Source organism: Danio rerio, chromosome 8, assembly GCF_049306965.1.
Source record: "Danio rerio strain Tuebingen ecotype United States chromosome 8, GRCz12tu, whole genome shotgun sequence".
Classification (NCBI taxonomy): domain Eukaryota; kingdom Metazoa; phylum Chordata; class Actinopteri; order Cypriniformes; family Danionidae; genus Danio; species Danio rerio.
In genome coordinates this window covers 55,991,159-56,006,318 of record NC_133183.1, presented here as the reverse complement: position 1 = coordinate 56,006,318, position 15,160 = coordinate 55,991,159, and the positions used below count along the sequence as shown (strand labels likewise).

Sequence of the window (15,160 nt, the reverse complement as noted above, 5' to 3'; positions counted from 1 at the left end):
CTTTTCAGCATTAATGGTGCCATCATCGAAGTGCCAAGGCAACTGACACAACCCCATTCTATTCAATTCAATTCAGATAAATTCAATTCACTTTTATTTGTATAGTGCAATTACAATGTAGATTGTGTCAAAGCAGCTTCACATAGAAGATTATAATGAATTAAAACAGTGTAGTTCAGTTTTCAGTTCAGTTTAGATAAGCTCAGTTCAGTTCAATGTGTTTTAATATTCACTGCTGAGAGTCCAAACACTGAAGAGTGAGCTGTCGATGTGCAGCTCTACAAGTCCCGAACTATGTAAGCCAGTGGCAACAGCCGCGAGGAAAAAAAAACTTCCCCAATGGGCGAAAGTGAAGGAAAAAAAAAAACATGACAGAAGCTGGCTTTTGAACTTGTTGCTGGCAACAATCTGGATGATCCTTTTCTTCTTTTTTCCGGAGCACACAGCGTCTATTTCTCCCTAGAAAATACCTGAAATACTGATTCACCTGACCACAGTACACGTTTCCACTGTGTGATGGTCCATCCTAGATGTCTCCGAGCCCAGAGAAGTCGACGGCGCTTATGGACACTGTTAACATAAGGCTTCTTTTTGGCGCAGTACAGTTTTCACTGGCAATTGTTGATGTAAACACTTATTGTGGTAATTGGCAAAGTTTTTTCAAAGAAGTCCTGAGCCCATGTGGTGATTCGCTTATAGATGAATGAGGATTCTTGATGCAGGGATCAGAGTTCACAGTTGTTCAGCTCATACTTGCGCACTGAAATTCTTCCAGATTTCTTGAATCTTTTAATGATATTATATGCTGCCGAAGATTAAATATCCAAACATCTCCCTATCTTTCTTTGAGGAACATTGTTTTTAGACATTTCAATAGTTTTCTCACATATTTGTTGGTAAACTGGTGATTCTCGGCCCATCTTTGCTCCTAAAGGACTAGACCTTTCTTGGATGCTGCTTTTGTAACAAAACATAATTACAACCATTTTTAAATTGTGATCAAGAATTGAAATTAACAAAGAATGAAAACAAAACAATGAAAATGACGAGGAACACTTTAAGTAATGTTTGGTGTTTTGTCTGCAATGAAATACCAGTCAAAGTAAATTTAGAAATCCCTACTTACTTTTTTTATTTGCGTTTTTCATACTGTCTCAACTTTTTCTGATTTGGGGTTGTTGAAGTCTAGAAGAATAGAAAGGAATCTTACGCCCCATTCACACGGGGCGTCAGCGTCAACGCTTCCCATTCACTTTGAATAGGTGACGTCAGGCGTTGCCGAACTGCATTGTGAATCTGTCAGCGCCGCTTCAGAGGCATTGCTCGCTGCAGAAGTTGGGACTAGCTCAACTTTTCAAGTGCCGATGGAAGCGTCAGCCAATCAGATCGCTGTATGCAAATACACCAGCTAGACAGTGGCCTATTGCTGACTGAATTTCATCGGCTGACGCTTCTATGATGATCGCTTCAGCCCCAACTTCAGACATGCCTTCAATCAAGCGTTGACGCTGAAGCCCCGTGTGAATGGGGCGTTAAAGGTTCAAGAAACCCTTGAGTACTTTTTTTTTTTTGAGATTTTGACAGATTTGTGTGTATTGAGCATCAGTTAAGACAACAGTAGCCCCTGTCAGCTTTAATTGTGGGGAAAACTGGATAGTTTTGAGCTTTTGTCAGCTAATTTCATCTTCCGGGTTTAAAATGATTTTTGGGTCGGGATTAAAATCGGTGACGTGTTATCTACAATTAAACAAAAACGAATGAATAAATTTTAGGTGAAGTGAGGTGCAAATAATACTTTTTGGTCTTAAGGGAATCATGAATTGAATTCAAGTAGTCTTATTATAACATATAAAATATAGTATTTCTGACAATTTTCTTTATAATTTGAGTTATGAATTACAGTATTGCAAAACTACTTGTATCGTGATACTTCAGCTGGTATAGTATCGTAAGATTAATTAATGGTATCGCGTCAACCCTAGGTTTTACGATCAGCGCTCTTCAGAGTATCTTTTTTATATTCAACAGAAGAAACAAACATATAAAGGTTTAAAACCACATGAGGGAGAATAAACGATAAGGCAATTTAGATTTTTCACTATACCTTTAAACTAAAAGCTTCTCTTGTCCTAAATATGTTCTCTAAAGCTTCTTAAGGTCACAATATTTCTATTTTTACACACTTTTATTTTCTCCCTTCTGTGAAACAGTTTGGTTTTTGTCTGTTGCACAGCATTAGTGGTAATGAAGTGCACTTTTCCCTTCCCCATAACAACAATGGAAACATTCTAATGTATTTCAGTAATATTTGGAGGCAGGCAAGAGAGCATGCTTCGAGCCTGAAAGCTTTTACAGTAGTTATGAGGTGCGGTCAGATGTCCTCAACATTTACACAACTTTTGCACAAAGCTTTCATTCTTGGTGTGACGTTGCCAGATTCTGCTTTAGCAATCAGGAGTGTTATAGAGTTTGGATGATTTAGATTATTTTTAGGTTGCCCAGGGTTCACAGAAGCTCATGTAACTAAATACTTTACCTGCTTTGGGCCATGTCTGGAGCTTTATTTGACTCTTTAGGTCAATCTTAAAAGGCTTTTTAATCTATAAAACAGTTACAAATTGCACTCATTTTGTCTGGTTAATTAAAAACTGTAGTACTCATGTTAAGTAGATTTAAACTCGCATACATGCACAGTGAAGAATAATTGAATAATTTTCTTAATTATTCAAAAATACTCTTTTTTTGTTTTTTTATTAAATGCATTTTTTTAAAATACATTTAAAATAGTTTTACCAATACCAATAAAGATTCCTGTCCTGTAAGTGTCTTAATGAAAAGGTAGTTTAGTTGCCAAAGTGCAGGTAAATTCATAGAGACAAGTTTATTATGAGTACGTATGATTTAGTATAAGTACAAAGCGCATGGGTCAAAAGCATTAAGGGTGTGACCAAATCCAGTTTTGCTATTTTAAGGACAGAACGGCTAAAAATTATCCAGTTTTCCCCACAATTACAGCTGACAGGTGCTAACATTGTCTTAACTGATGCTCAACACACACAAATCTGTTAATATATAAAAAAAAAGTTCTCCAGTGTGTCCTGAACCTTTAAAGGGAATAGGAGATTCTAGACTCTAATTGGTTTAATGCACGTTATGCTTAAAACACATTAAACTTAACACTTTTAGACCATGTGCTGGGGCGCAAACCATATTTTTCCGTTCTTAAAATAGCAAAAGTGCATTCGGACGCACCCTTTATGCTTTTGCGCCCTGCGCCTTAGACTTTGCACCTAGGTTGTTAAAATTGAGCTTGTTGTTTGTTTACCACTGAAAATTATGATGAACAAGAATCCTAGTTGGCTTTACTGTATAATGTTATAAGGTATATTACTCCTACAATGCAGCGCACATTTGTCCACCCGTCTTAGGTCATGCGTCATACCTTGTGTATGTCAGTTATTTTACTAATAAAATCAGCCATGATGTTATTACAATTATGCTTACTGCGATTATTAGCTTAATTGCATTGTTGTGATCCAATTTTTGCATTTACGTGAGGTAAAGCTTAGCCGCAATATTGATAAAATCCCAATTTAGGGTTAGCGTACCATTGGAGTTGGACTATAATGCTATTGTTTAGTACAATAGGGTCATATAGTGGCTTTTATGCAGTTTTGGTATCTTCAAAATAAAAGCCTTTAAACAACCCTATTATACAACATGAAAGGGCCAGGATAAAATTTGCAACTACTCGTAAAAATAAATATGTCCCCCCCCCGTCTTCATGTTTCAGTTGAGAATATGTCAGTTTTCTAATAAAAAAATGCACATTAAAAACACTTCATGGTATCTTTAAAATCACCTTGATTATGTTTTTGTATTCAATAGAACCACAAACATAACTCAAATATTTAGTTATCATAAATAAAAAAATACACAATATCACATTGATCATCTTCTCTTCCACTAGGTGGCACTTTGGACTCTGGGCCAACAAGTAGCCAGCACTGGGTATGTGGTGGAGCCTTACAGGAAGTATCCATCTCTACTGGAGGTGCTGCTCAACTTCCTGAAGACAGAACAAAACCAGGGGATCAGGAGAGAGGTACTGATTTATGTGTTTGCCTTTGAGTGGTGCATTTAATCTGGGTACAAAATGACACGCAATCTGATATTTGAAAGAAAGTATTGCTGACATATATCTCACGTTTAGGTATTCCTAGAACTGAACATTAAATAGCCTGAAAAAGAAGAGCATGTGTGGGTAACAAAAATGAAGGAAAAATAAAATATAAACAAATAAGAGTTTCAAATTTTGCCTAAATGAAATGTTCTCTCCGTAACGCCTGGTTTTCTGCAAACTACTCTGTTTGTAGATATAAATAAACAGATGTTTTTTCATCATTTAATTAATTTTTTTAAAGAAAAAAATAATTAAAAACAATAAATAATTGAGAAAAAAGAGAAATTGTATAGTCTTCTAATATGTAAAAATATGCCATCAATATAATATCAGAAAAAGCTAAAAAATTAAGTTTTTTGGAAATTAAACTTAGCTTATACTAGCCCTAGAAGAGCTCATGTAAGAAAACAGGTTTTGTCATAATTAATATTTTTATACAATTTATAAATGGATATTTGTCTGTGGATTAACATTTGAATGCAAAGTTATTACTCCTGTTAAAATTCTATTTAATTTAATTTTAAGTATTTTCCAAGTGATTTTTAACAGACCAAGGACATTTGAACAGCATTTTCTTTTTTATTAAAACTAAAGCTAGAACACAAACAGTTTTTAAATGATTTAAGTATTTTTTTGGGTTAATATTTTTATCCTCTGTAAAGGGGACCTATGATGATCAACTTTTATAAGCTGTTTGGACAGAACTGTGTGTATGTATAGTGTCCACTTTCTTTTTTTAAAAAAAATTCCTGACAATTAAATACGACCCAAACCCCAGGTATGATGAGGCCCACCGCAACATGACGTAGGAGTGCGGTTTTCCCTGCCAACCGAATAAATTGACAGGCACCATGTTTCTATAATAACATGTATACACATGTCCACAGAACAATTTTTGCAAAGAAACTGAGATTAAAATATCGGTTCCAACTCTCTGTGAGTTTTATTAGTTCAAAACATTTTTAAAACAAAGCATGTTTGTAATAAAGACAGTAAAATTGCTATTTAATTCTTAACCACTATAATTACCACAGCTGCATGGTGTCAGTAAACGCATGGTACTGCAAAAGGCATCCGTGTGAGATTCATCATTTCAGAAAGGCTTGAGTAACTCCACCACAAATACATCAAATAAACTTGCTTGGTATTTTTGACTAATGAGCTGTATTTCAGTCTGTCTCTGTCACTGACTGCTGTTTATCTGACATACCGCATGATGAGAAGCTAACAAGCACGTGGGAATGGTGGGCGAAGAGAAGTAGCTCATTTGCATTTAAAGCCACAGGCTACAAAAACATCTACAATGTACTCAGACACCAAAATGGGCAGATCTGATGGGTATCTTGAGCTAAAACTTTTCAGATACGTTCTGGAGGCACCAAAGTCTCATCTTACATCTTGTAAAAGGAGGAAAATAGGTGCCCTTTAAGAAATATTTTTATTATAATGAAGGATTTTTGTTTTTGTTTTGATTGGCTACAGAACAAACCACTGTTTTCCAATGACTTGCCTAATTAACCTAACTTGCCTAGTTAATCTAATTAACCTAGTTAAGCCTTTAAATTGCACTGTCATTCTAGTATCTTGCACAATATTATGTACCACATCATGGAAAAGACAAAAGAAATTAGTTGTTAGAAATTATATATCTTATAAAAATATATTTTAACATTTTCTCTTCAAAAAACAGGTTGATGTTCTTGTTAAAAAACTAAATGTTCTTGGTACTTTGTAATATAAAACCATTTGCATTTTTGCCACTAGGTTGAAGCTTTTGCAGCTTTTTGCAACAACTTAATTGTTTCATGTTCAATCAACATAAGTCAACTTAATTCCTTCACGTTGTCCCAACACAGATTGATTGTGTTGAACCCAGTATTTTTAACAGTGTGCTCCTGTCCCTCTCCTCAGGCCATTCGTGTTCTAGGTCTGCTAGGAGCTCTGGATCCCTACAAACACAAAGTGAACATCGGAATGATCGACCAGTCTCGAGATGCTTCTGCCGTCAGCCTCTCCGAGTCCAAGTCCAGCCAGGATTCAGGTAATCAGATGCACCCGCTAACGAAAGCTCGCATCAACACAATTACTCACAGATGCATAGAAGTGTGTGTCCGCCCATCTGATACATACATTCTCCAGCGCAAACCGAGCACATCTTCATAGACCGATTTCCCTTTCCAGTGACACAGCCAGAATTTTTTTGTTTCGCCTTTCACAAAAAATTAGCACACACATTTCATCCTTTTAATCATTACATTTTTTGAGTCTCCATTCCTTGCTTTTGTACACCATGTTTTTTTTGTCAAGTAAAATGAAATTTGATCAAATTATGATTGCATTTTCTTAAGAGGCCTGTTTGCTTTCTACCCGTGTCATCCTTTTGCTTATTCCATGTGCATGTTCCTAAAAGTCAGAACAAATAGTTCTCCATTATCTGACGAAAACGGTTTGCCTCTCACTGGCTTGAACGCTGTGTTCAAGTACAACATGTCCACTATTTCTAAAAACAGTCCCTTGATAGAATGTTGAATAGGGTCAATTACCACGGACCATTAGTTTTGCCTTTAGTCTTTAGTTTTTGAGAGGATATAATTTTGATGATGAAGTTTTTAGGACAAAATTAGTTATTACTAGCACTAAAGGCCTGTTACCACTGATTGGTACAGTACGGTACGGGTCAGTATGGGTCACATTTTTAAAGCCTGCGTTTCCACTGCAAAAAGGGTACCAATGGTGTTTTGGTGGATATGGTGCACGACAGAAAGTTTCAGATGACGTTATTTTCGCTCGAGGAAATCTGTTTCTCACAAAACAGATGCTTTATACACATAAATACTTGTGTATAAATTAGAGCTGCACGATTCTGGCTAAAATGAGAAGCAAATAATTTTTTGCTTAAAATAAAGATCGCGATTTTCTTATGATTCTGTAGATGTAAAATAAATGTATGGTAAAAACAAACATATGGCACAACATCGATAATAATATTATGTGTAGGTCTACTGGTTTCTTTAAATAATTCTATTCTACTTATAATAATTCTGATGTTGAATTATTATGTTTGAGATATATGCTTACAATCTGTCATATTAGACTATTTTATTCACTGGTAAAATCAGACATTTGCCATTATCAGATTCTATTCAACAATATATAGGCTAGAGTACTTATACTATTGTAAACATTTATTTTCATGCACAGCTGTGTGTTCGCTATGAAAGAAAACACATATCAAATGCTTACTGTAATCATAACTCTAAAATGCGATATGATCATTTAAATGATGTGCACACTTTCGGTTTCATTCTGACTGCTAAGTGCTTGTACATACTTTGCGCACGGCTCCCAAACGATCACTCTGTGCCACAAACTGAACATTATTTACAACTGTATTACCTGTTACTCACAACATATGCAGGTTCTGTTCACTAAAGTAGACGCACGCGCGTCTATCATTCAGTAGAGCACGCGTGCGCCCTCTCTGTGATAACAGCTCACGGTCAGCAGCTCACGTCACATGTGATTTCCAGATCGCGAAAACATCATTATATTAAGACAAAAATGACATTTTTAGGTGCATTATACCTTCTAAATACATTATGTGACTCATTCAACATCATTTGGAGTTGTCAATCTCACTGAGCAACGTGTGTGAAACAATGAAAAGACTCGTGCAGCTGCCTTTTCTTTTCTCCTGAACTTGAAAATATGATTGGCAGAATCGTAGAAATGCTGGATTAAGATCGTCAAGGGGGTCGAATCGAGATCGCGATCGCGATCTTTCAACGATTAATTGCGCAGCTCTAGTATAAATGTTTGTTACTAACCTTTCTATTATCATGATTTGAACATAACTGCAGATTAATGATGCGAAATAGCCTACTGTAACATCTGCAATTATATAAAATAAATAAATAAATGCTACATATATGAACACATACAGACCCTTACAGTCTCCGATATGTTACCAATTACAGAAAAACTACACACAGCAGACATTTAGTCCTTATTTAGGTTTAAAAACAGCACACAACATATAGCCCAGACAGAGCAAACCTCTCATCTGTATCTTTAATCTTCGCCTAGTAACCTCTTAGAAAGTAATTTCATCATTCCCGAGTTCATAATAGTCCAAACGGTGATGATAATAGTTAAACAGGGCAGTTTGTTCTTGTTTTAGGTTACTGAAAGAATCATTTGCTCCTTTGTTTTTTCTTTTTTGTGCTTCACTCTTATGTTTTTGCGCTTCACCCTCTGGTGTCTGGAAGTCAGTGGGTGCTTTAATATTAGGATTCAAATATTTATTTAAAACATATCATAGTTACTACAAGCATCTCCTGGCGATGCACTGAGGTCTCTAAAAGCAAAAATGATCACTCACTGCAAGAAACCTGTTAATCATAGTCTGGACAAACAGGTTATTATACGACGAGACACACATACTGCATACTTCTGTGTATGTGCTCAGAACCATTTACAGGTAATAAAGTTGTTCAGATTGTTGCGCCAAGTGTTTGGCTTCATAACATCTTTTCTACTAAAAAAAAATGTCACCTACATCTTCGATAGCCACGGGCTGAGTAAGGCCCAATCCCAATTCTCCGCCTTAGCCCTTCCCCTTACCCATACCCCTTGTTTTGCGCATGCCCGTGAAGTGGTAGGGGTGTCCCAATTTTCTTTAGTTTAAAGGCGTAGGGCTAAGGGCAAGGGGTATACAACTCTTAAAACGAAGGTTTTTCAGGACCAAACTTGAAACCAAGCGGTAAGAAATTTCCCAGAAAACACCAGCCACGGCTGCACCCGGAAGTAAGGAGAACCACTAATTAGTATTTTTTGTCATTATAACAAATTTTTGCAACAAAGAAACACGTTTTAATATATTCATAACCACGTTCATGTTTTACCATCATGCTTAAAAAAAAAAAAAAAAAGCTAAAATAAAAACCGCTAAATTTCACGATCTATAATCCCTAATAATAACTTCTGTGCAGCAGTCCCACAACATTTTGACACTCGATAACGCTGGAATACCCTGTCAGAAAAGTCTAGTGGCCTTGAATGGGCTTTTTACAGTGTCTGCTTGAATGTTCATGTTGTTTTTGGTGTGTTTACATGGATAAATATGGCCACTGTGTTAATACACAGTACAGTTACGATCTTATTGCCACATTAGATCGTTATAATGAAATGATATATGCCTTTAGTGATTTCCTGAAGATAAATACCGAAAAAATAACACAACTGGAAGAACTACAAGAACTACACCAGTTGCAATCGTCTGATCTCATGTGAAGCATCAGATCGCGAGGACGTGTGCAGGTACTTTAGTGCTGTCCCAATTCTTAGGGGAAAATTTTAAGCCCTTCCCCTTAAGCCTTACTTTTAAGGGCAAAGGGGAAGGGGTAGGGGTACTAAAATTGAATTGGCATTGGGCCTAAATCAACTGGAAATTTTCTTTTTTAAGGTGGACTGTCTCTTTAAGTGAGATTTTGAGGCATTTCATAATGTTGATGAACACATTGTGGCATTTTTCAACCACAAACTTTATTAATTCATAGTGTGCCTCACAAAATGTGAGTGGGCTTGACAAACCACCTGTTAAAAAAAACACTCTTTCGTTTCTCTGACACTTTAACTAACACTTACAACAGCTGTGCACACTTGCACCAGACACCTTCTTACAATCACTCCATATGTTAAAAAATATATATAATGACACTGCATTTATGAAGTGTGCATCACACAGGTGAGTGGGCTTGACAAACCACATGTAGAAAACACTCTTCTCTCTCTAAAAAAAAAACACTCCTCTTTACTCATGACATTATTCTCTGAGCACCAACAATTCTTTTGTAAAATTATTACTTGTGTGTATTGCCTCTTCTTGCCTCCTCCTTTGTAAGTCGCTTTGGACAAAAACGTCTGCTTAATGTAAATGTTTTCAGTTGTCCTCCAATGAACTCCACAAGCTTTACTTCAAGCTCATCAAGTTCATAGTTGTGGATTTTGCAATCTTTCTCCTTTGGGTTAATACACCCACTTGTGTAGGAAAACTATGACCAGTTTGCAAACAAAGAACTTCCTCTTGCCTGCTGGTACTCACACACACCTGCTTCTATGGGACCCATGGGATTTCACCGACCAATCAGCTGCTGTAGTTCTCCTGCGTTGCTCACATGCAATCGTTTATCATTTTTTAATCTCAGAATAGATTAGTTTGATCCAGTGGACTTGATTGTAATTCTAATTTTAGCTCATAAATGTGAAAGGTACAATCATGAAGTGTTGCAGCTGCAACGTGAAAGCCCAGAAGACTAATTTACTGCAGGTTTCCTTAAGATTTACTTCCTGTTACTGAAATGTATCGCCATTGCATTTCAGGCATTCTGAGTTTTTTTTTTAAATGTCCTTCTTAAGTTTTCTTTTTTACAATGATTGTAGTTTAGTTAATGAATAAAAAAAATCTGTAGTAACATTACTCAATAATGTTTTGCAGTTTAACATGAATTTTATACAACGATGCTAAAAACACAAGTAAAAATACACTTTTAAAATATTAACCAACCTTATGTTCTTCGTGAATTCATTACCTGAATATAAGAACTTATTTACAGGATCCATGTTTCTATTTCCTTTTGTTATCATATAACATATAATATGATTTATTTATCAATACGATTTTTTTTTGTTGCATAATCTACAAGTGAAACACATTTACCGAATAAATTGCAGCAATCATATCAAAAAAGTCATGTGATTTCTGTTTGAACAGATCATGCGGAAAGTGACAGGTGTATTTGTGTGGATGAAGAGGTCCGAACATTTTTAAGTGAAGTTTCACAAACTAATTTCGAGAGGAGCACGTGATATGATTAAGCACGACTTGCTTCTCATCTGTAATCATTAATAATCCAATCAGAGTGATCCAAGCTTACTATAAATGGATTGTTTTCTCCCGACTGCTCTATCTTCGTTTTGGAAGAAACCCTTCTTCCACCCCATCTTCTCCTTTTCCTCTCTTTTCTAAGGGGGATCTCTCGAGACTTACCTAATCTCTGATCTCTTTATATACTTATTGACTGGGTGGGAGCCTTGGGGTCAAGTATATCCGAGCTCAGGGTTCTCTTCCAGGACAGCATGCCAAACCTGTTATAAACGCTAAGCATATTCAACTGGGAACTCTTGATATGTAACATAAGAAAAAACAAGTATTAACCTCAAGTATTATCTCCCAGAACTCTCCTGCTTTCTGACTTGCTCCCAAAAAGCAGTCTCATGCCCACCAAATAAAAGCATTCATTGCATTTCATCTTCATCTACTGAGGCACAAGTAATTTATTCAATAACAAAAAAGGCCTACAGTTGCTTCTTCTACAGCCGCAAATTCCATTTTTTATATTTTACTTGTATAAAAAATTCCATTTTTTAAAATATTTTTACTTCAGTCATATGAAAATTTTAAACATATAATTTTTAAAAGGAGCATGGCAACAAACCTCACCTCTAAACCCAACCATCATTGGTGAATGAGCAAATCGTAGTAAAATGTACAAATAATATTTTACAGATTCATACAAATTAGCCACTAAATCAAAAAGTTACGAATTGGCTTGAGATAGCGATTGGCTTTTCAAGAAGTGACGATTTTGCACACATATTTTCAACAATCAAATTTTGCGCTTATTTTTGTGACAAATTTTGCACATATTTTTGCGACTATCAAATTTTGCACATATTTTTGCGACTATCAAATTTTGAGCATATTTTTGCGACTATCACATTTTGCACATATTTTTGCGACAACCAAATTTTCCGCTTGTTTTTGCGACTATTAAATTTTGCACATATTTTTCTGACAATCTAGTTTTGTGTATATTTTTGCGACAATCAAATTTTGCGCATATTTTTGCAACTATCTAATATTGTGCACAATTTTGCGACAATCGAATTTTGTGCATATTTTTGCAACTATGCAATTTTGCGCATATTTTTGCAGCATTCACATTTTGCACATATTTTTGCGTCAATCTAATTTTGTGTATATTTTTGCGGCAATCGAGCTTTGCGCACATTTTTGCAACAATCGAGTTTTGTGCACATCTTTGTGTCAATCAAATTTTGCACTTATTTTTGCGACTCTCGAATTTTGTGCATATTTTTGCAGCAATCAAATTTTCGCTCGTTTTGGCAAAAATCAAATATTGTGCACAATTTTGCAATCAAGTTGTTACATGTCCATGTATTTATTATTTATTTATTTGTTACTTTGTCGCCCTCTTGTGTTGTGTTGATGGTTGTGTTTTCATTTAGAGTTGATTTCCTCCGCACCTGCAGACAATTCATCGTCGGCTATTTAAGAGCTCGTGCTGCAGTGATTCAGAGACGGGGATTTGAGCGGCCGTCCAGACGTGGAGTTGTGCTCCTTTGTTCTCAGCCTGTGTTTATTGTGTTTCCTCCCCACACTTTATTTATATTTGATTGTTTAATTAATAAAACCCCTAGACTGATCCATTTGTGTTTTTCCCTCATTTAATGTTGTGACTGGGGTCGTAACACAAGTTTTGTGCATATTTTAGCGACAATAAAATTTTGCGCTTATTTTTGCAACTATCCATTTTCGTTTTGTATAAAAAACATTTGCTTCGCATATTTGAATGCAAACATAGCTTACATGAACAAAACGAATTGGTCTTCTGCTTTTTGATGTTGCGTTTACACCCCCATGTTGACCCCTGTTGACTGGTAGATGTACAGTAACTAAACCATCTGGTGCCTAATACAAAAAGCAGTTTCTCCATGTGGCCGCTGAAATACCTTCCCTTCCAAGTACCCTCAGCAGTCACTATTATCCTGAAGGGAATTCTTCTGTCTCTGGAATCACATTACACATTACATTAAGCAGGTGATTGGCATAAGAAATATTCTTTGGTAGATTGGGTAACTAATTGGGTTTGATGCTATCTTATGCTAACTGGTCTCTGTGTATGTGAGTCCACCAGCGCAGACCTCCATCTCCAAACGAGAGAATGAATAGTTTTAACAGAAGGCCTCATAAAGAAGCAGGAAGTGTGGATATCTCCCGAGTGATGCATTAGGATAAAGTAAAGGTCAGCGTCTGGGGCAGCTCTGTCTGGGTCTGTGCCTTTTCTCCAGTCCCACTTTAAGTCGAATCTTCTCACAGTCAAGAGCACCGCCTGCTTGACCCACTTACTGTAATAACAGAGCAATAGGAAGTTTTACGAGCTGAAGGTGAGCTCAGTGAGTGATGTTAATGGTGGGCTAACAAAAAAAAAAACATGGCTCTCAAGCTGTCATGGCTGTTTGGACGGTAGCTTCTTTAGTAGACTTTCATTACTTGTGTTTTATTTTTGCAATTCAGACATATGAAATTACTCTCTCCTCAAGAGATATACGAGACTAGGTCCCATATGAACTTCAGCAGAGTCTCTGAAGCAAATCTAATTACAACGATGTAGGGCTGTGAAATATTTTAGGCACTTTTAGAAAAGAAAAGAGGGAAAATTGTCATGTGGTAGATATTTTTGTTTTGAATATTGAAAATTTTCACTAAATTAAATAATTGATTTGGACGACACTGTGGCTCAGTGGTTAGCACTGTCGCCTCAAGAAGTTCGCTGGTTCAAACCTCTGCTGGGTCAGTTGGCATGTTCTGTGTTTGCGTGGGATTTCTCCGGGTGCTCCAGTTTTCCCCACAGTCTAAAGACATGCACTATAGGTAAATTGAATAAAATAAACTGGCCGTAGCGTATGTGTCTGAATGAGTATATATGGATGTTTCCTAGTACTGGGTTGCAGCTGGAAGGTCATCCACTGTGTAAAACATATGCTAGATAAGTTGGTGGTTTATTCCGCTGTGGCTACCCCTAAGGAATAAAGAGACTAAGCTGAAGGAAAATGAATAATATATATATATATATATATATATATATATACATACAGTATATACATATATACATACACATACATACTTATTTATACATACATATATACAAACATACATATGTATATATACATACATACATACATACATATATATATATATATATATATATATATATATATATATATATATATATATATATATATATATATATATATATATATATATATTATATGTGGGCATAGATTAATTTTAATTTCTGAATTAATCTAGATAAATCTAGATTAAAATGGCTCATTTGAATTCTGCCTAATGCATTCAGAATATGTGTGCTACCCAAATAATAAGTCTTTGAGAACGGGTTTCTCAAGCCAGGTGGCGCATCATCTCCTGTTTACAAAATGGATCACAAACTGCATGAGAAACTTTTCTACTGTTATAATTAGTGATGAAATTAAATTATATATAAGCTAACTGTTTATCCAGTTAAACATTAATTTTGAACTGTAGGCCTACATAAGCTCGAAACAGTGATTTTTGATATCCTTAATCCGACTAAAGTACTAACTGAAGCAAACAGAAATGGAATTAAGACTTGGAGTATGTATATTTTATAGGACTCTTACCAGTCCTTACTCTTAAATTTGCGTCTAATACCCTAGTTTGTCACGAAGGCATGAATGAAATGTTCATGAGTTAAAGTGATGCTGCCGAACTGCAGTTAAAGTCAGGCATCCTGCTGATTTGATTCAGAAAGGCACTTTTTTGTCAGACGACTCACCGGTCAGGTATAAATCAGTGCTAAAATATCAAGGTGAAAGTCATCATAGCTTGCATAGAATTTACCCAGCTCCCAAAACAACTTTGAGAATAGATTAACGGCGATTTATTTATTTTTTATTATTGCGCGATAAGAGTCTCTCGCTAACGCAGCATGTAAATGCCGATAATGGCCCACCACAAATATATATGTACAGTATACACACATACACATACACATACACACACACACACACACATATATATATATATATATATATATATATATATATATATATATATATATATATATATAT

General features: G+C 35.7%; 1 protein-coding gene across 1 annotated transcript in view; it reads left to right on the top strand.

The window, feature by feature from the left end:
• mtor (mechanistic target of rapamycin kinase) overlaps positions 1-15,160 on the top strand; it is a 244,731-nt gene that overhangs the window by 40,378 nt on the left and 189,193 nt on the right. Inside the window, exons 17-18 of the mRNA NM_001077211.3 lie at positions 3,971-4,105; positions 6,095-6,224. Of these exons, the coding sequence (NP_001070679.3) occupies positions 3,971-4,105; positions 6,095-6,224 (265 nt within the window). The remainder of the gene's footprint in view (positions 1-3,970; positions 4,106-6,094; positions 6,225-15,160) is intronic.